A 23680-nucleotide genomic window follows, 5' to 3' on the forward strand; every position below is an offset into this window, starting at 1 on the left:
GTTTGGTGAGCTTAGCCAGAGTTAATTAATTTACATAATGTGATTTGTTATTTTCTAAAGAAAAAAACCTCATAGAATTCTACCCCACATTTTTTTCGTAGATCTATATCATTTGTCACATATCTTCAAAAAGGGTTGTTAGCCCAACCATTCTATATTATATTTTGCAACGAATGATTTCATATATAAGAAAACTTATCAAAATATAATACACCTAGGTTATAATATAAACATTATTTTTTGTAGTACCCAGCAAGCTTCACTACGTAGTATTGGTGTTGAGGTAGTGTTATACGCCAGGTGACTCCTTTGTGTAGCTAAGCGACGATCGCAAACACCCTAACAATTTTTGCTTTTGGCGTCACATCCTCAACCACTTTATCCAGGTTAATTGGCTCTTTGTATGCTGTCAGAACATTTTGGCAAACCATTACCTGTTACAAAGCTATATAATTGTATGATTTAGCATTTACTTGGTTATGAGAGAATAAATAGAGTACGGGTGACATGAACCCCAATATAAAATGTATTTATGGTTTTGTCTTAGGAAATGTGTCACACATTGTGGTCATATAGATGATGGTTTATATATATATATATATATATATACATATATATATATATATTTGTTGATATACCTTTTTGAATAAGCTAGGGAAACACCGAATCCTTAGTTTAAATATCATTGTTGTTATTATAGAGTGAAAAGTTCAATAAACTATAACCCATTTTGTGAAGAGACTCAGTGCACTAATTGTACATTTTTATTCGTAGAAAATATCTATTGGACTGTTTATGCCTTAGACTATTATGGTAACGCAATATTAACCAATGTATTTAAATAGTTAAGATTTAGCATGGATTATCAGGGTCAAGTAAGATGATATCGCGAGTAACTGATATGGAAGCCTTGTTGTTTAAGATATTACCCTCCGAGGACTAACCCTTAACCCTTCTGGCTCAACCCTTCCCTCCCTAAGTGATACATTATACCAGCGGCTAGTGGACAACTATCTTCGAGACAATCTTCGTAGTGATTCCTTAAGGATTTGGTTAAACAGCTGATTCGTTGTCTTTATTTTAAGTTGGGGATTTATACGAGAGAATATGTTTTGTATTGGGAAAGTGTATTAATACTACACCAACACCTGTAGAGCAAAAGCATTAAGTAATTGTTCTATAACATCATAAACATGTCCAAAGGAACGGGATCATTAATTTAAGGAAGAGTTTCTTGTATTAGCTGCAATTAATAAACTCTGTAACCGTTTTATTCCTTGGCATGTAAAAAAAAAACTTGAATTTCACTTGTTAGTAATTTTTCATTTAAGTTTATGTGCTGTTAAATTACCATTCGCTTATAAATATTTAGTTAACAGAAATAAATCAGCCATAAATCAAGAGTCTTTATCGCCACTGTGCATACTTTGGAGAAAAAAGTAAAGTATTATTTATTATATAAATACATTAAAATCAACTATGTGTATATGTGACCAGATGATAAACAATTAAATAATCAAAAACAATTTAGTATAAAGCACCCGTTCACGTAATTTTTATTTAACTCAAACTAGTATCAGACAATGAAACAATTAACATTTCATTCCATTATATGTATATAAGCAATCATAAATACATCTTCGTAAGTTTCTTTGATATATATAATCGGATGATACTTAAGTTTAAAAAAAGGATTTGATGAATAACGATGAAAATTGTCAGAATAAATTTACTTGATTCATTCATTGTATTACATTTTAAAATATAAAGAGGATAGATTCTAAATGAGTAGAGAAATCATTATTACCATACAAATAGGGGGAAAATAAATCTTCCAGCCACCTTACAAAACCAATAATGACATTAGTTCAAGCCAGCCCTGGGTCTGTTGACATTCCATTCATTGTTGGTTCTCAATTCAAGACCTACTCTGGGTTCCCTTCTCCACTGTTGTTTCCATTTCATCCTGTCTTAGTTGTATGTGATATTAACTAATAGCTTTCCCTAGCATGAGTTTCTGTGCTTCTATAAAAGTGTTTTTAATATAAGCATGTAATCCAGTTTATTTTGAAACATTGAAGTTTATCAATGGGGATTTGGTTTTTTTTATTGTTCAATCTAAAAAATAAAATAAAAATGAAAACAAACATTTTTCTAAGATATAAATATCTAAAAATATATTATATCAGAGACCTAAATAAAAAAATAGAAAATTAAAGCTTACTGGCAAAATATTTTAATGAAAATTGTTGGTAACTACAAATATCAAGTTATTTTATATTATATTTGAATTAAATTTTATATTTTAAATTACACTTATAGTTAGTAATGTTTATAAGATTGAGTTTGATTTTAAACTTTTGAAAATCAGTTAAGTTTTAATAAACATTTTTATATCAAACAAACTAACTAGCGTAGTTCATACTATGAAAATTGTAATTATACTTCATAAGTAAGCTAGTTACAGTTGAAATTATTACACGTTTAATTCCAACATCACCTATAACCTAGAAGCAACTAATTTAATTTTAGAAACCTTTCAATTCTGAGCAAAGATAAATCAACTGATGCAGTCTAACATAAAGCTCTTTGTGTAACAATGAAGTTTAGTTGAACTAATGCAACCTGTTACAAAGCAGTAAACTGACAGAGAGGGGTTTAGTTCTGTACGTAGTATTTACATGGATAAGATTCAAGCATACATGAGCTCATCAAACAGAGGACAAGTACTGAATTGATTGAAACTACAAATTTCTTGATGGAATATTGGTTCCGGAAGTTGTTTTAGGTAAATTACCATTATTAAACCTGATATTTTCTCTCATTACACAAACTATAAAAACTCTAACTGTAGTTGTTATACAACTACACAATCCATATCACCATCAGTTAAAATGTTATTCTATAAAATTATACTTGCTTTTTCTGTTAAAATTAATTGTATATGCAACGAAACATTACTTGACTGTTTTTTTTTATATTTAAAATGCTATTTTTTATTCACACTGGCCATAAACTCTACAAAGCGTATGCTACTGGTTATTACACACACAATCAAATATCAGTTTCAATTATATTACGATGTATATATTCATACAAACTTAGGTATCTCTATGTATCTGTTTCAAGTTACCAATGATGCTCTGTTTGGGTCTTGAAGTCATGTTTAACTATTCGGTAAACCTCGTTGAAAAACCCCGTATGATACATTTTTTGATTGGGTTTGAACATCACAGTCACATCGCTGATCTGGATCCTGTCCGAACCTCTGCACTGTGTTTTTAAATTCATTTCTAAAACTCACAGCTTATGGGAGCTTAATACTACCTACTTTGGTTATTGAAGCGGTAGTTACTAATTTTCTATTTTCCTACCTTTCAAAGAACATAGACATACAATACCTATACACAAAGAACATACTTAGACGTTGCTAAGGACGACTTGGGACTTGTATATAATAGATAGCGGACGGTGTTAAATTGTTAAAATACGGAACTGAAACAAAGTTATTTTAATTGGAACTATTATCTCGACATTTCTTAGGTTACCGCATAAATACGAATGATTATAAGGTTTATAGGTAGTAAATCCAATGTTCTAACAGCTCAGGGCACAGTTTGTGGTTTGGCTAAGCCAAAGATATGTGTGATGTATAGATGACGGTTGTAACCTAGACTATCAGGTGACCTACATTATATTGAATAATTTATTGACACCCTCAGAAAGTTTTATACTTAACCTAATCATTAGGAATGATGATGTGAATTGTCTAAGATCGCTTAATTGTGTGATACTGTTATGCTGCTAAGCATACTAAAATCAACACATTGGTACGTATAACGAAGCAAAATACACAAAACAACTACATTATACATAAATCCAAACACTTGTGTCTCAACGAGTAGTTTGGGTTTTGCTAGGCTTAACCATGTTCTATTATGATTCACATTTTACCAAAATGAGTATTATGATTTTTTAGAACTCCATGCGCTTATTGACCTTGTAAGTAAATATTCGAACCATTTCATAATTTTAATGTTAACCATAATCTTAGTTAGGGGAAAGTACAGCAATTTTACGTAACTATGGTAAAGTGAATAAACTGTAGAGTCTGCTGTGTAAATAAATTTCCGCTAGTATAAAGTGTAGTTAAATATATACCTAAACTATTTCAACCAATAACATTACAGTACTATTTTACATAAAAACACTCTCAATATGTTTTCAATTTCTTACATTCCTATACACTTCACCAACTGCCAAATAATTTATTTTCAACTATTGAAACCTCGGAAATAAAAGAATTCTAAATAATGCACGTTAGAGGTAAATTTACCCTCATTATGAATAGAGACCAGTTAATTGGGCATTGTGGTTACAAAACAAACGTATCCGGAATGAGTTGGACGCACAATCGGGCGTGGTATACCTCCGTCCGTGACCTGCATAGAAACAACACTGATATTTATTGCGTGGTCTGATCCAATATGTAGCCGCAGCATTTCAGATTTACTGTTTGATAAAAAAGTGATTTCGGATCATTCCATGTTCATAAAAAAATTATACTAATGTTCTTACTAAACATTCACATTATGGCTGTAAAAACCCTTGGTTGAACTTGTGCTTCTTTAATTCTATATAATATTGAATATCGAAAAAAATGTCTAAAAGTTTTCCCCGGTCAATACAAATGTCTTTCAAAAGCACCTAGTTCCACAAAAATGTACCGGTAACACAAAATAGCGATGCCAAGCTCAAATTACGCTTTAGGAAAGAAAGGATGACGAAATTGTCAAAACCACTCACAGAAAGTCAACACGTCAAAGAAATTCAAGTCTCGGCAAACTCATTAGTCTGCTCAGCGTCACGGCTATTTCTTTGTTCTCTGTACAAAGTATCTGTGGGAAAAACGTAGTTTTCTTTTGCTTTGCGGTGTGAATTCCAGGTTAAAACACAATTTTGAGCTTTATTTTCAAAATAGTCCAACAAATTCAAAAAAAAAAATTCTTAGTATTTAGATAACTGAAGATACAAAAGAAAGATTCGATATTTTAGTATATAAGGTTTTTGTCGATCAGGCATGAAGAAACCAAAAGGGTTCGACACAGTAAGTGACCCCTCCCATTATATCTTATCTACATTGGCAGCGTAGACTGCCTAGTTGTCGAAATATATTCTTATTATAACATAGCACGTTCCTGTACTTATTTGTATGTGTTTTAAAAGTATTCAAATACAAAACTTTTTCTTCAGCAAACCTATTCTTTTATTGAGTCTATATTATTGTGTGCTGAATAGTTATCATGTAAACCCCCTTTTATCATTATATTTTCTACTATACCTATTTGACACATAAGGACGATTGCCTACCCTGTGTTTCCTCTGAACGGAACTATTTATCAAATAATGGGTTGTAATTAAGCATGTTCATCCATATGTTAGCTTAATAGTTTGTTAACAGATTTTTCATGTAGATTAGGTAACAGTTTTTTTGAAAATATCTAAGTTTGAAAATAAATTATTCTATTTTCATAGTTTTTCATACAAAGGTTGAATGAAACAGGAAAGACAATTTCCTTCAGACTGATGAATAAGTTTTAGGCTGATCCAGACAGAATCGCCCAGCTCCGAGTTTAAGGTTTATCCCCTCTTAACTGCAAGACCAAACATCTTCAAACTAAGTAACCCTTTTTAATGTGAAAAGTTCTGTTCAGGCACGCAAATATTTATATTGAGAAAATATTTCGCTGACTTTTTTTCGCAAGTGGTGGTATTCTGTGGCCTCTTTGCCACTGGCTACATTAAATGATGCTGCAACATAACCTAAACAAGAATTAAGATTGCAAAACGTTGAAAGAAGGAATATTATTATAGTAGTTTACGCAATGATAGCGTAAATATAGTGTTAACGACACGAGTAGAAAATTTAAGGCCTTTGCGAGTGCCTTTTTATCTTCTCTTCTACTGGTGTCATTAAGACTGTTTACGCGAGTTGCGTACACTACTTTACCTACGACAGCTTTTCAATTACTAACAATCACTACTCATAACTTCTAAGAGAGGTTATGTTTTCGTTTGTAACATCTCAGAGCCAGTGAGAGTGATGCAACGAACCATTTGAATCGTGAAAAAGTAAAACCCTTTCGTTAAGTTTAATGTCTGAAAAGTCAATATATTTTGAACGAGCGCTTTATGAAATGGCTCAGCGACAGAGTCCGTTGTTAATGGAAGAATAACAGCAGCCATAGAATACGGTCCAAGTCCATTAGTCCTGAGATACTAATGCACCTTGTACAAGGACATAACTGTATGTCCTTTGATACAAGATGTATTACCTAGTTCATTACTCAAAGTAATAATAACCACTATAAACCTGTTACCTTTCATCATTACGAAATCACCTATTCATTTCCTCGCTCCTTTTTCTATTATTTTAAACACTGATTAATAATCATTAACGTGAAGTATCCAGAGTATATTGAAGACTATGGTAACAATTCAGGTTATTGAAACATTGTTATTATTTATTTATGTTATTATTGTTATTATTTGTTATAATTTAAATTTGAACTATCTTAGCTTTTTACTTTTTATTGGTTGATTGATTTACACACACTCTGCATAAAATCTGCTATTCTAGGAAGCGATTAACTGTTAGTGAAGAAACTAAGTAAGGAAGATTAAGTAGATTAAGGGGATTAAGTAAGGAAGAAACTTATGAATGCAAGACAGCCCCTTATGGTCGTTTTTGGCAGTCAGGTAGTGGATTATTTTATATTATAATATGGTTTAGTAATTCGTTAATTAAGGAAACTATTAGGTTTTACAGTGTTAATGAACCATTATGGGAGCATTTCTGGAATTAGGGCAAGTAATTCAAAAATATATGTTTTGGAATTCATGTTATAAAATATGGTAATTCATACATACACCTAATTATCGAAAGCCATGTGATCCCGAATTTTACTTTATAAAACCTAAGACGTAGCGAAGCACTCTGATAAGAAATTTCCAAGATTCAACTATTTTAGCTATGGAGTCAATATAAATTAGGGGTTCGAGCTAGGATCCTTTGTATTTAAAGACGAGATTCCAACTCCACCACCACCAATAGGGTTTCACCTCTTGACTTAGTTGTTCAGATTGCAAGTACGCTTTTCTAGTACAAATATTTCCCTCATAAACGTCCTCTGTATTTTAGAGCATGCCCTACTTAACACAATTTCGTTGTAATTTTAACAGTCATGTGACTCGTACCAATTTTAAAATACCCCCGCTGTAGCAAACCTGCCAACTAAGCGATTATCTATTTGTCTGAATTGATTTTCAATTAAATTTGTTTTAAGTAACATTAGGGTAATTGAGTACATATGTTTGCTGCTACGAGGAAACTAATAAAGTGTATTTTTTAGTATTAATAGCTCAGAATGAAATAAATAAATTTGCCAAGTTTGATCAAAATATATCCATAAACAAGCAAACAACAACATTTTACAATATAAGAATAACATTAAGAATGGCATGGAAATTTTAAATTAATTTTTTTTTTGAATTTTCTCCGTTAATAACCGTACAAAAACACTTTGATGAACTAAACTATTTGTTTTTTTAAGCTCTTTAAAAAGGTCCAGAGATAAATTGGGAATTTTTTTGTTTTGAGGGTCAAAATGAGAAAAAACATTTTTACCCCATAAAACCCCCCATTAAACCCCGTTCCCATGGTCCGATCATGCTGGTTCACGAACTCATTCAAGTTTATCCCACCTTATTACTTTAAACCAAATTTCATCACCGTGCCACCTACGGTAATAGCTACCCCTATAGGGAAATTTGCTAAAATGATATCAACAAGTCGATGACAATTTAAGCCTTGAGTTTTGAATTTTCTACTTTATAATAACTTAAAATCAATTAACTACTTGTGTGTTAACGACACAACAATAAATTCATCTGTAACATAATTTCCATTTATAGAAACATCTTGTTGCTATTTGTGACAATGGCAGACTCAATGTTTAGTTCATGAGTGAATGAGTTATGCAACAGTCAAAGGAAGCCATGCATCTTGTCGATCGATGTCTACTATCGGACATTGTAAGTTTCAAACCATGTCTCCTTGTGACAACAAAGCAGTACACGTGACCTTATACATTACTTTACTGCCTTTGTTGAACTTTTAACTTTATAACTAGGTAATGATGTCATTTAACATTTATTTTAAAAAGAAGAAAATAGGTTTTCGGCTTGGGGGAAAAAATTAAGCTGTTTAAATGTTTGTTTTGGTAAATATATCTACAGAACACATTTTAAATGTTGATACCAGTTAATTATTATAGGGGATTTTTGAAACGTAAATGCTACAATAAATATTGTTATCTTTTGTTATTCAATACTTCATAAGCCAAACTATGTACAGTTTACATGCCAATGTCTACAATTTGACAAGGTGTATTCTTGGGACTTTTTACTACTTTTGTAAATTAAACAAAAATAACTTGTTCTATCACCATTATATTTTCTCACTGATGCGTAACTGTAAATTCCACTTAACTTGCAGAGTCAAGCTACCATACATAACAGCAGAATGATTTAGTGATCCAATTATTAGCTGAGAACAATATTGAGACGAGAATGCTGAACCGAGCTGACATTCTTGCTATTGTTCTGCTACATTCAAGTAAAGCCTATTGAAAACCTTATCCCTCTACTGTCGTTGCTACGCCATTGAGTGTTGTGCACTTTTATGATGCAGTTTCCATAGCTATAATTGTCGAGTAATTAATTTACTTGGATAACATAGTGTTCAGTAAACGTTTAGTAAATCATTTAGGGTATGAATTTAATTTACACGATTGGTTGCTGTGATTTAGTTTTACGAAAGACCTAGAAAGTTTGTAAACATTGACAAATACCTGTATAAATCAAACAAAGCCCTGCAGACAACGCGAATTTTCCCAATTGCCATTTCAATTTAATCCAAGATTTTCGTGACAAATAAATGTTTGATATACGCTTAGTGTTATTTTTTAATGAATACAAAAAAAGTATAATGAACTTTAATTTTTAATTTTTTTAAGTCGGTTGTAAAAATGAATTACCAAGCACGGGCGAATAAAAACCAGCCTAACTCACATTGGCTCTACATAGATAAATCTAGTTATGTTACAATAATTGTATAGTTATGTTTAATAATCCAAACTAGAGAAAGTTTCTTAGGGAAAATATGTAACTTCAATCCATTTACAGAATTCATGAGCGGTTTTTATATTTATTTTCCTCTTGAGTCTTAAACCACACAGGAATTAATGATAATGCAATTTGTTAACACGAAGTTTCCAATCATTTTTAAATGTGTATTTTAATGTAATAATGATTTTTATGGTGTTTTTGTATAATTTTTGAAACTAATGACGATTTCAATTGTTTCAGGTGTGCTGGATATCTTGAGACTGAGAAGTGATACGTAAGCTTCACTAACAAGAACTAACAAGACCTTCCTTGTCACTCTATTACTAACAATGTGCAATGGATTAACCACTTACGCGTGATGCTTTGCGTCCTTTTTCTAAATTCACAACGAAAATGTCCACAAACATACATCCCAATGTTGCCAAGGAATTCTGTTATACAATAATACTCGGATGTGGTCGTTTTGTAAAAATAGGTCCAATAAAGACGGATAGACTTGATAAAGCAATGACGTGACAAACGTTTCCAAGTTAGATGTTTTAGTTTCAAGAGAAAGAGATTCAGACTGCTGTAGGAAATCCCGGCCAACTTTTATTGTTTGCGTGATGGAGTACAGAAACAGAAATGGAAACATCCAAAACGGCGGGAAAGGTAACTTGACGTCGTAGTCTTTAAAATAAATATGTTGTTTTATACCACACTATATTCAGTTTTAGTTTATTTTCATTACATAATGTTTGTTTATTCTTTCTATTTACTTAATTAATTACTATCTAGTTTCTGTTATGATAATCAGCTTATTGACATTTCATTTATAAGTATTATAATTTTGGAACAAATATGCTCAAAACTGTTGATATGCACGATTTTTGTTAGGTAAGGACAAAAGTTTTTCAAATTAATGACCACTTAAAAAATGAATAGATAAATAACTGTGCTATTAACAAAATAATTTAACACATCACCTAATTACATTTTAAAATACAATCATAAATCGATTATAAACTTAATCCAATGCAAAATCATATTCTTTTGCCATGGTGTGAGTGTTAAATACAATAGATAGCAAAAATCTAAGAGTTGTTTTTACTGATGTTAAATCTTTTGCTTGTTAAAATGTATGTTAAAAAATCTTACGTTTTAATAACTAACAGTTAGGACTTTTTTCAAATAAACATATCCAAACGAAACATTTAACATTTTATAAATCCAAGAAAGTGTGGTATAAAACAGCTGTTTGATCAGATCACAACATGCTGGCCGCCTACGGCGTGTACTCTTCCGCTGGTGACGGTGAGGACGGGGGTTTCGCGTCCCCAAGCCACACCCCCCACTACAACCACTACTCGGACCCTGGTCACGTGGTGGTCGTGACTACCCAGAGGGACGGTTCCACCACGAACAGCATCATGAGGGGTGGCACCACCGGGGTGGCGGGGGGAGCGTGTAGTTGGTGTTGGTGTAAGTCTACCACGACACAGACAGTCGAGTCCCCCTGGTACAAACCAGCTGTGCTACTAATAGTGCTGGCTCTACTGCTGATAGTGTTCCTTACCATCTCTATCATACTCGTGTATTATAACCGTAAGTATTTGGATGTGTTGCATGTTGCTTGTTTTTAAACTTACGCAGTTTGGCCATGCATGGAAATACTATTTTTCCTACAGTTATCTCACACAGGGGGCTTCCTTGCACTATAGCACGCAAAGTAGCTAATTGCTGCATTTACTTACTTTTTCGCACTCATTTCTTTTTCATACACTAATTCTTTCCTCACTCCAGTATTCCAACCAATCAACACAACACAGTGTGTTTTATTATGCACGTCATACGTGTACGCTTTAAAATAAGTTTTCAACACTTAAAAGATACTGCGACAACAATCAGGTAGTGCAGCATTTCCCATTTCGTTTAACGCTTTGAAACGTGTTGTATAGTGTATGATAGACCGATCATTTATATGCTTTATAGTACTGTAGGAAAAATATAATGTATAACGCGAGTGAAAAGTGCCACTTCGCACACTAGTTACACAAATAAATATTCTGTGTCATTTTCCTAACCCTAGTTTGTAAAACTAGTTTGTTGAATACACTAGACACGTAGATAATTTCAACTTTATATTTTACTGAGTCATGAGAAAGCAATCCTAGTTATTTGTCAGTAAACTAAGCTTCTTTAAACAAACTATGAAACGGTAACTAGTGTACAATAGATACCCAGTGTTATGGTTATAATTAAATATTCTATGTTTATGAATGTAGAAATCACCTTTGTTGGTATTGCGAGATACATTGTTTAGTAAAGTTGTATCATTTGTAGCAGATCTGAATATAAAACTTCGTAGTTTACAATCAACTTTTAAACAAGGAAATCCTATGTTTTATTTTAACTTCCTGAAATACTTGAAAATGTTTTTTACATAAACAATTATAGTAAGTATAAGATTTTAGTAAAAATAATTAAATTTTTTTAAATTAAAGACAAACATAAAAGATTTTCGACAATAATTTCAAAGATTTTAAATTGTCATTTTCATTTACTTTATACAGATTTTCTTTTTCTTTACATTTTAGTATCCCGTTCTTCTTGTTAAATAACATTTTATTTTAACACTCTAACCTAACTTATGTAGTTTCAAAAACAACATTGAGAAGTTTGTGTTAAGTCAACAGTTTATTTTACAAACTTTCTTCAAACAAACAAAGCAAAAATGATAGAAAACGAGAAATACAGAACTCCCAAGTGAAAGCAAAAGATCCATTTCAATATCCAAACGAAACTTTGAAGTTTATGAATGTTTAATACAAATATTGCCAGTGTACAATTCCCCTTTCAGACAGGTTCGGGCTTTCTTTCGTTTGCAGAACAACTGCTTTGCCAACAATAGCCGTTTTATTAACCCACTACAATAGCGACGGAGAGCAGAAAGAATGTTTACACAACTATGTGGCCAACTTTCATCCCTCCGTGGTTTTCCTTTTCAATATTACATTCTGTAATTGCAGTTCGCTCTCTCCTGCTTTTCTAAAATTCATTTTAAGTTTTATCAATAACGTTTTTAAGTAATGAGCAAAACACTATTCAGGATTTTTTTTATAAAAAGTGCAGTACATTGTAAAATTTAAAATAAATAAATCAACTAAATAGTGACATTATTAACCATCATTGTGATTATTAGTATAATTATATCCGTACCATAGGGTTATTTGAAATATTAAAACGTAGATATAATTAACGGTTGTCTCGTTTCTTAAACAATTATTTGGAATAAGTGAATTCAAATTCCGTAGAATGAATTAGTAAAAACTGTATATGCTATTTTTGTAATTCCAAATAAACATTACAGAGGCCACAGCAAATGTTTGTATATAAAATTATTTTATTTATGATTTCACTTAATTTATACCATAAAAAATTATTAATATAAATACCTTGTCTTTTTCACGTAAAACTGTGTGTTTATACTTTAAATGAAGGTCCAAACGAAGGTTAAATTTGCCCCTTTCAACCTCAATTGTATTGATGGATAAAGCAAATCATAATTGGAGTAACGCTAAGAAACTTGACATCACTTACAAAATACTGTCACCAATATTTTGGTAGGTTACAAATTTAAGTCTAGAGCTCATTAAAAAATATAACACAACACATCCTTACTCCTAAAATATTTGAGCATCTAGAAAAACATGTATACTAATTCAAATAAAAAATGTAAAACCCCGTCGAAGTATCTAACTGCTTTAAATATTTCTTTTATAAATAAATTATTAGTATCAATATATTATTAATTTTTACCTAATCATGATTTCCTTTTATACTTGTATATTTTTGTAACCATTATGCAAAAATAAGTTCAATATTTACAATTCTATTACTTTTAAATGGTGTACTCTTTATGCAGTTTTCTTTGTTCTGAGGCCACCAACAACTAGATAAATGACGTATCCATGGAACATATAACAAAATTTAAAAGATTCAACATCCTTCCTATTTTAGAGAGACCTATAGATTTAGTAAAAATAAACGCAAACTAGTCCAAAGGAAAACTATTACGTTCCACACAACAACTCGCTTCAGCCCAATTACCATAAACAATCAAAGCAGATAAACAGAACGAACGTGTTCGCGATATAACAGAATTAAATGCTCCTCCCATAAAGCACAATTGCAAGTAATCTAGGCAAACGCGTACTAAAGTGCGGAGCAGATAGTGCCAGTGTATCACTCCGCCGAGAGTAGTTAACCGTGCTCTAAATTAACTAGAGTTACGGTCTGGAAAACACACTGCTTTAGTTAATGTCGCCGGTTATAATGCAGGCATGAGGCTGCGTTAGATTTATCTCGGGCTGTTCTTGAAGGCGACTTTCTTAAGTGGTCGTTCCAAACATTGGTCAGAGTCTTTCCCGCCGTTATTGCCGCCTCTTGAATCCCCTTTACTGACTTGGCGGTTTAAAAGAAGACGTTTATTGTGAGTCTTTCCGACACTCGGTTCTTGCATCATTAAACAAGCCATTAGTCAAAGTAATTCCGGAGTTTTACAGTGCAAGAACTCGATGGGTGTAATAATAACTATTTAGCAAGTACGACTGTTTGTGGTTTATTGTTAAAACCTTTAAATGGCGAATAAAGCTTTCTCGAATACGATACAATAATCATAAACAAAATTCAAGAGTTAGTTAAAATAATGTTTAAGAAAAGGTTGACTTTGGAATATAGTAATAACGCAAAGGTTAGGTTCTCCTTACAAAATTCGCTAAAGTATCAATGCACTTGTACGGTTGGTTTTGGTGACCGGGATCGTAATTAAAATAAAATTAGCGTAACACTTTAAAATAAAAACTATATAGATGTGTCATATTTTATACATTGCTTTTGCATGTGAGCATGTTATATGTGATGTGTATGCTTTTAATGTGTGATATATATATGTGCAGTAAATATATATTTTTTCCTTATTCATGGGTAATATACTGTATATTATTATATATTAGTTTTTATCAATTACTTTTTATGTTTCATAAGGAAACCAAAATTATTTATGCATTGGAATACGTCATTTTTCTTGAAATTATCTCCCATTGTATAAGCATCTCCTCCTTTCAAGCATGACCACAATTATTTTGAATAACTGCAACAGAAATGTTTAATACAAATTAAAAATATTGATAGTTTTAAATATACTTGATCCATCAACTCAATTTTAACCCAGTAATTTTGTTGAATGAGGCTTGAAACCTTGTGTTAACACATCTCAAAGCTAACTATTATCAAACAACCTAATACTCTATAGAACGCCATTTAGCAATACACAATTAGTATTCCTCTGTCAGTAGTATCTGAAGCAGTGTAACTGGTTATTATTGCCGCAATGTAGGTTCCAAAGGAGCTCACTAATGATGCACTTGTTGCAGATGTCGGCTTCAAGGCGATACCACAACCCCTTGAAGGTAAGACCCTTCTCTCTCACACATTCTCACCCTCTCTCCTTTTCTGCATCTATTTTAAGGTTACCTCTTCTTTATCATGTTTCAAAGTTGATAAAAAACTTTGAGTATGATGTATTTTAGTGTTAAAGTGGCATTAAATTTATTATTGATATGTTTAACGGCATAATTTAGTTTTAAATGCATATTTTGTGCAAATAGTAGTGTGGATTTTAAAATAAATCTTCCAGAAATGAGAAATACCCCATTTTTGATATATTGATTATGGCCTTTAAGTTTAATGTACTTTTTGCAAAACAATAACGAAATGGGTGCTTAAATATTTTATTCATAAATTGAAAATATTTCTTCATTTCCTTGTTGACATTTGTTTTCTTAACATTTTAAAGCAGCTTGTTGCGTTTTAACAGTTCAAAACAACACAACTCAGCATTAAATAAACTATAAGATTTACGGAAGCAATACTAAATGTAATATTTTCTAAACAAAACTGTAAAAGTAGTTTGGATAGGCACATGTACTTCGCAGATAAATCAAAATATTCATTTACGATTTGAAGGAAGAACAACTTCCACACTTCATTCGCTGGAGTGTTTTTATAGGGGTAGTAAATCTGAAACTTTTCTCAATTTGCAATTTTTTACACCTCACGACAGAAAGGATTGCTGTACAAAGTTGAACAGTTGGTGTTTGCAACTCCACTTTACTCCATTCGTCTTTGTTGCTAAGTTTCTTTAATCGTTCCTGTTTTGCAGAAGACAGCTGTTTCTTGTTTGGTTACCTTAATGGATCACCGCTTACCAAATGTCTACACTTATATTTTTTTTTGATTTAAATTGAACTAATATTATTGTTCCAAAAATTAGTTAAATGGTTCAAATGGTCCTTAACCAAATCATCATTATATAAGATAAAACTTAACTCTGCTAAAATAAAAATCATTTGCTTTTGCTTTTTTGCTTTTTAAAATATTTTATACTTTTACTTTAGTAGTTGAACCAAAAGACTTGGGCAAAATGAATGTTAGAGTTTATATACAAAAATATATCTTGTATTTTATTTTTTTAGTGAAATATAATTTTTCAAATACACCAGTCATTGCTTTGTGCACAGGTTCATCCTGATTAAGATTTTGATTTATATTTAATTAAAAGGTATGTACCATTACTCTCAATATCCTAAAATTTATTTATTTGGGGTTTTTCTACTCTGATAACATTTAAAATCAATACATTAAGCTGTATACAATTTATTTTTCAATAAAAAAAAATACAAGTTGCTTATAGTTCATTTGATCTTTTATATTCCTTTTTCAAGACTGCTCCAAATATTTTATTGACTGTAATTTTTTTAGTAATGTTATGTTTTATATACCTTTTAAGTTTTAAGCTCAGCAGGTGTCTTTCATTGTGTTTCTTCTGCTTAGTTAACATAAGCTCAAATATTATATCAGTCATCATTAAATATAATATAAGTACATTATCTGTGGCCGCACAAAAAAGAGATATGAGAGAGGTAAGAGAAATTACTTGCCCCTGAGGTACTCTTAATCTAATATACGGTTTTGGGATTTTAAGTCTGGTTTAAGATTTATTTTTAGTGAGACAACAATATTTTGACATACTGAATCTAGCCAGAGAGATATAGTTGAAACCAATATAATAGCGCTTTCAGACCAATTTTTTAATTATTTAATTAAAAATAATAGATTTTTTAATTGTTTGTTTTATTCTGTAACTTGATTTTAATATTTCCGTGAATATGCAAATGCAATATCGAAGGCAATTATTTTCTTAGTATTTTTTTATTTGCCATAGAGTTCAATCAATATTTACTGTAGGTCAGTCTCACCTACACTGTTAGGATGTCTATAGTGTGTAGTCCGATGTTTCTAGTGAAAAAAATCAACCTAAACAGTGTTTTAACTCGCAAAAGAATTGTAAACAAAAAACCTTATTATAAATAGGTTTTGCAATATAATTCCAAAATGAAAATGCAAATTCAAAACCCTTAAAGAAGTCAAGACTCTTTGTAACATTTTCATTTTGTTAAGAGCTTGTTAACTATTAATTAGTTGCGTATTCCATATTACATTAAGTTGTGTGAAACTTAGTATTCACGTAGTTGGTAATTTATTATGCTTTAAGTGTTGGATATTAAATTCCTTCGTAGTGCTCAAGATATTTTGACATATTCTAGTAATTGTTATGATCATTATATTCAAATAATGTCTGGTGCCGGACTGACAGAGCCTCTCTAATTGCAAACACCATTAGCAGAGCGTGACTTCAAACCGGACTTCCATTTTAAATCTTTTATATTTCAGTCATTTTCGTTGCACCCTGCATAGTTGATTCTCATTACCCGTTTTTCATTTTACCAAAATTACCCATTCAATATATTTTGTGTGTCTTGAGAGAATTTAGTATCTGTATTTAATTTCTGAAATACGTCAAATGATTATAAAATGTTACTTCTTTGGATCAAACTACCAACCTTTACAACATAATAGTGTAGTTTTTCTTATTTATTCACACAGTGTTTGCTACTTATTATTACGGAAATCAGGGTGTAGCAGTTTTAATAATGAATTGGTGTTAAAAATTAAGTTTTTAAGACGCATTTTATGTTTATAGAACGATACAAACAAAACAGCTTAGAAAATAACTTTTAAGGTGTCATTTATAGTGTTTTATAATCAATAATTTCTCATGAAAAAAGTTAAAAAAGGTTTATTGAAATGAAGTAGTAATTTTTTACGAAACACAAATAGCTTATAATTAATTTTATCTTCTATGTTCCTTTTTCTAGACTGTTCCAAATATTTTATTGACTTTCTGTAAATACATCGACAGTTAGGGTTATTATAACGACCGACGTTTTGAAGGGTATTATTTTGTAGAGTTTAGCAATTCAGATTTTGTTGGATATACGACAGGTGGTTTGGTACCAGGTGCAGTTGGCTGGCTGAATTAAAATTAACTGTTTGCATTTAAATTCGGTTTCGTCAATACCTTCGATTCATTTGGAGTGTTTATTTTTATTATTTTTCTATTTTAAATTAAAATTATCTTTTAAAGTTTTTTTCTTTAGTTGTTATGTTATAATTTTGTACGAGAAATGTATTATATTAAATTATTATAACGAATTTTTAATCAAACGATGAAACGTACAACTTCAATGTGTAAGAAAATCGTTTGTAAAGTATATTGATTCTTTCCATTCTAATTTTAAATCTAAAAATATAATTTTTAAGATTTAATGATAAAATCCTATAAAGAATATCCGTTAGGAAAGATAGATTAAAAATTCAACCTATAAGTCTTTTTACTCCTTAATATAATAACCTTTTATTAAACTAAATAGAATCTATGATGCATATGGATTAAAATGCTTAAAAAGTAAATACACAGTAATCTAATGCATATCTTTAGGTATAGTTACACAGAGTTTATCATCAAATATCAAGAAATCCACGCAACTTAGTAGATCCATCATATTTCTAAAGTTGGCCTCTGTTTCTAAGTTTCTAGAGACGTCATTGTTCTTGAGCTGGATTGTTCTTACACGTTTCGATTACATTCTAGCTTACTTTGTTCGACAAGTTTTGAATTTATGATTTGTAGGTACTTTCCTGTTAAAGGGAACATTCATTATTATCGATGGTTTTTTCTCGATATATCGATATTAACAAATTGAAACATATCAGCTGTCAACTACGATAAATATTGTTCAGTATCAACAAACAATAATAAAATGAAACTGTTCTAAAAAAATAACATAACATAACTAACCAAACTTGCTGTAACATTTAAAAATTCCGTGTAACTTACCTTTTCTGTTATCAAACGGTTAGCTTGGAACAGTTTTATTTCTTAATCCATATAATAGACTGTTTTAGCCTAAAGAAGATCAGTAGTTAGTTGTTGTAAATTTTTTATGGATCGGAAAACAAAAATATCGATATATCGAAAAAATCTTCGATAATAATGAATGTTACCTTTAACAGGAAAGTACCGATTTGGTAGAGGAAATATATAGTCTGTAGAGCAAAAATTAGCATTTAGAAATAGGGTAATAAATTAAATGGGTTGTTTTAACTTTACTTACTGAACATGATACAATTTTAGGTTTACTTAAAAATAACATTAATATAACATAAATTTCAAAATGCCCTACGTAAATTAGCCTTTTCGCTATCGTTGTCTACATTACTTAAAGCGTTTCAACATGCATTTTTAAGAGCTCAAACACAATTACAACATTACAGGAGAGTAAATATCAAATTATAAATAAATGGTTTTGATTGACATTGTTTAATGTGGGGATTTCTTTGGAAATGGTTCATTACGTTTTAGACAAAGTATACTAAGCTGCTGTAACTTACTTAGGCCTAGTACCCAAAGATGTATATTTTTAATTTATAAATTTTCCAAGTAATCATGCTATCTATCTTCATTATACCATCTCCGTATTTACTTAGTAAGACTATAATTTCAAAAATTTACAAAAGTATATTACGTATAACATTATTTATTTTACTGTCATTTATCTTAAACGTGAGTTAGTATTCATTAGGCATATTATAACAAACATAATTTTGAATGGAGAAAAATGAAATGAAACGTAATCTAACGATTATTTAGGTTTCAAATATGACACAAATATTATTGAAAGGGCGATTCTGTTGGTAGTGGCGGAAAAAAATAATTTATAAAAAATGTTTGTCTTAATTCTTCACAACTTTGCAATGCAGATTTGTAAGCATGTCAACAACAGTTGGTGGTGCCATCTGTGCTCTGTCGGCGCAATATTTAGATGTTAATCTGGTTTTGACGCTTCTCTTCGTATATTAAGTCAGAGTGGGATATTGATATCTACTACACCCTAGGCGTACAGGAATTCTGAAGTCGATTGAAAATTATATGATCATGAATAAATATGTAGCATTAATAAATGCAGTTAAGTGAAATGTAACAAGGGTTCTGTAATCAATTAAAATTTAATTTTTTTCTAGTAAAATAAATTACTGGGTTGCCATTTAAATCGTAGTCGGTTACGTTAAAGCTTTTTCTTGGAAGCTTGAAAGCTTAAAATCTTGACGACCGTGGACCAGAGGTTCAACAAATTCGACCACACGCTGTACTTATACGTATCAAGTAAATTGATAATAGTTTCATAAAGAAAAAATGTCTCTCTATTAGAAACCCCCCCTCACAGAACTATACAATATATAATAGTTGAAAATATAACTGTGTTATTTTGTGAGGTATTTTCTGTGTGAAGAAATGTTCATGTACTCAATAAACCACTATTTAGAATGTACATATACTACAAAGATAGACGTATCTGACTACATTTGAATGTTTTTGTAGTAAATAGTGAAAATGAGGCTGATAAATGTATTACTACAGTTTCAAACCTCACTACATCAGAAAAAAACTGGCATAAAAGTTGAAGTCTGTGTTCTCTGGGAGCAGAAGTTTTTACACTCTAAGTTTGTTGCCAAGTTTGTTTAATTGACCGTGTTTTTATCCGGTTGTAACTTCTGCTGCCGTCGTATTAAATGGTTCGCCACTTTCTGTAATGTGTTTCGAAACTACTGACGATTAATTCAACCGATTTATCCTCAACAAATCTCCTATGACAAATTTGAAAATATATTTTATCTTGGTTTTGTCCGTTACGTTAAAATTGAAATATTTGATATGCATAACGGGTTATATTTTACATACAAACAAAAGACTAAGGATATACTTTGTTATAATAATTGTATACCGTGTTAGCTTAAAATACCTCAAATAATAGGAATATTACCTACTAATATAAAAATCACTCAACAATAATTAGCTTATTTACTTTGTGATTTTTCAACATAGTAAAAGGTATCTAATGGGGATAGTGTTTTTTACTGTTATAATAAGTAGGGAAAATGCTAGAGAATCAGTTGCAAAACACTTCATAAAGCGTTGTTTTGTAAGAGAATAGTTTACAACCAAACAATTAGTCGTAATAAAAGTATGTCTACTGCACAAAATATGTAATCCATGTAATGAGTGTTAAAATTTTGATATATTTTACTATGTTTTGCATTTGCAAGAGAAGGTGAGTGAGTTTCACCTGACTACCGACGTATAATATAAACACAGATTTAAGACTTATTATTGATAATTATTATTAAATTGGATTGAACTAATTACAAACTGAAACCCACGTGGTAAAATGCATCATATAATGTTTTACGTAGCCTGCCCAACATAATACCAAACGTAAACATTCCGTATTACTTACCCGAAGGGCTGAAGAACTCTTTCTAAAACAAAACAACTTTAAAGAAAGATTCAATTTAATATTCCCGCATCTTTCGTGTTTTCTTCTGATAAGCCTCTGGAAAAATATGTTTCTTCAGATTCACCTGGAAACAAATATCTTATACCTTGTATATTTATACTCCATACACAATTTCAATTTAAAATTTGATTTATACTTTTTTGCCACCAAAGTAATTTTAAAAACCTATTTTCCCTTTTTAAATTCCTAAAACCAATAACATTTCAATATATTTCTTAATTATTTATCTAAATGTTAATTTTACTGGTTGATTATTTTCTGGAAAAAATGTTTTTAACTTTTTTCACTTGAAACACTCATTGAGTATTTTGTTTTTAAATGTTTGAAGTAAGCTTAAAACATATAATCAATACTACGTTCAGTTAAATGAAATTAAGTGAGTCATTCCTTTCAAATTTTTAGTAAAGCTATTTACCATAATACTTCAACTAATAGGTAATCGTTTTAACTGTTTTTACTTTGTGCATGCATGAACGTTCATTTATAAATTAAAATAATTACATATAATAATTATCAATAAGTCGGCTATCAGTCTAAATTAGGCGTATGCCTGGGACAATTTTGCTTGTACGTCATTTGGTTGTAACCATAAACAAGTTTCGTTGGAGAACTTTTATAGTATATTATATGCATTTTTTTTACTTCTCAATGCAACAAACTATATTCTAATATTTCTTTATATTCTGGTATTGAACAAATGGTGCTGGGAAAATATAATGTAAATATAAATTCTGCACAGCATTACCGTGAACAATATAAAAAACAAAACAACTAACGCGACTTTATATCGAATAAAGATCGAGTTCGTTTTTTACCTGTGGTAAATGTAATTAATTAATAGCTTCTTAATCAGTGTTGCTATTTTTGTGGAGAGTAATAAGATATTTTACAGAGAGTAAAATAAAATACATAAAATAACATTTGGAACTTTTTTCTCTCTTATGCTTTCTTAACAAGACGGAAATATACGTTTTAAAGGTTATTTGACGTATTTGTTTTACCCTCCACGTAACAGTTATAACACCATATAACATCGTATGAAAATAGATTATAACAATATAAAAGTATTTCGCAACCCTTCCCGAATATGATGGTGCGAAATAAAACACAGTAGATGTTAAATAAGAAAAAAACAATCGCTTGGGCTTTACGTATTTCGAACTGTAAAGCGACAAATAATAATATGTTGGACTAAACGAATAATATATACAAAGCATATTTATCAAAATTACCTTCGTGTCCTATTATTTGGGTTTAACCACACATCTAAAACGGTCTCCACAAAAGATGCCCACCTACACATTGTCTGTCCAATTTGCCTTCTGCTCTAACTGGACCTAAGTAATTGAATCGGTTTATTTTGAAGTACTCCTCAAATCGTATTTGAAAAGGCGGCGTGGATATTTTTAAATATGCTGTGCAAACATTCAGGTATGAAATAGGGATAAAACACGTTGTACGATATTGATTGCTTTACTTATAGTACGAAAAATATATTATTTTGCCACATACCATTTTCACGTTTAACGCTTACTGAATAATATTTAAAACTATTAAGCTTACAAGTTTCTTTTGGAATATAAACCCTTTACCATGTTAAGATACCCTACAACAAATAAAAAAAAAACATATTGCATACAATATATCTGCAATTTTAAGAACTATTAATTATAACTCAGGATACATAATGCTTATATTTCGTAATTCCTGATTGTAATTAATTTTATCATCTCTAATCCTTTAACTTTTGGTCAGAGTATTCAATAGTTGCAAAGTTATTTGTTACCTGGTTATGTAAAATTAAAGTAAAAAAACTAATCAGATTGTAATGTAAAAGCGTTATTCAGATTTTAAAATGTGTATACCATAAAAACGTTTACTACTTTGAAACTTACAAATGATGTTTGAGTGTAAAATAAAAGAAAAAAATCTGTTTCCAAATTTGCTCTCCAATAAAAAGCTCTGATCCTCTGAAATATATTTTTTGTTTCCTGGATCTTTTGTTTCTCGACGCCCCCGTTCGGGCTCTGAACAGGGAGACCATGGCATTTCCAAGTGATTAACAGCTATTACAGTTCAAATAATTCAACTTCAGTTTCTAGGAAAAATATCTGCCATTTAAACTATCAAACCACTAAGGGAAATTTTTGGACCCAAAATAACTTTCCGTATGAAAAAAAAACTATTATTATTTATTTGAGTGGAACGGACAATGAACAATGAACGGACAAGTTAGAGGCTTCATAAGTTGACTTAATTGAATACACAATTGGATTGGTACTGAGCCTAGGATATAACATGGTTCGCCACAGGACAGCATAGGTCCGGGCTTGCCACAACCGAAACCACTGACAGACAAATCTGTTTTGGGACACAGGAATGGTATGGACTTAATCATTGGACAACTAAACAAAATTAACTATGAAAATGAGAAATATTATCTTACTAAGAATGGTCTTGTAATTTAATCCTAGTAATTATTTTGAATTTTAATACTTTTATGTTTGGAGGATAACTGCTTTATTATATTTACCATAAAACCTACTAAAGACATTACGCAAAAATTTCAAATAAAAAATACAATCGTATAAACAATTTTTGTAATTTTATTCGTTTATATATTTCAAAGTAGTCATTCATACAGCCTTCCGTACACGAGTATTATGTCCTACATTAACTGGACCTCTTAATTA

General features: G+C 30.6%; 1 protein-coding gene across 1 annotated transcript in view; it reads left to right on the plus strand.

The window, feature by feature from the left end:
- LOC128988764 (agrin-like) overlaps positions 1-23680 on the plus strand; it is a 510056-nt gene that overhangs the window by 79946 nt on the left and 406430 nt on the right. The window contains exons 2-4 of the mRNA XM_054410381.1: positions 9430-9840; positions 10435-10773; positions 14604-14639. Coding sequence (XP_054266356.1) covers positions 9795-9840; positions 10435-10773; positions 14604-14639 — 421 coding nt within the window. The 5' untranslated portion in view covers positions 9430-9794. The remainder of the gene's footprint in view (positions 1-9429; positions 9841-10434; positions 10774-14603; positions 14640-23680) is intronic.

This window comes from Macrosteles quadrilineatus, unplaced genomic scaffold, assembly GCF_028750875.1.
Source record: "Macrosteles quadrilineatus isolate MER2022 unplaced genomic scaffold, UCM_ALF_1.0 Scaffold_3__2_contigs__length_128488019, whole genome shotgun sequence".
Lineage (NCBI taxonomy): Eukaryota > Metazoa > Arthropoda > Insecta > Hemiptera > Cicadellidae > Macrosteles > Macrosteles quadrilineatus.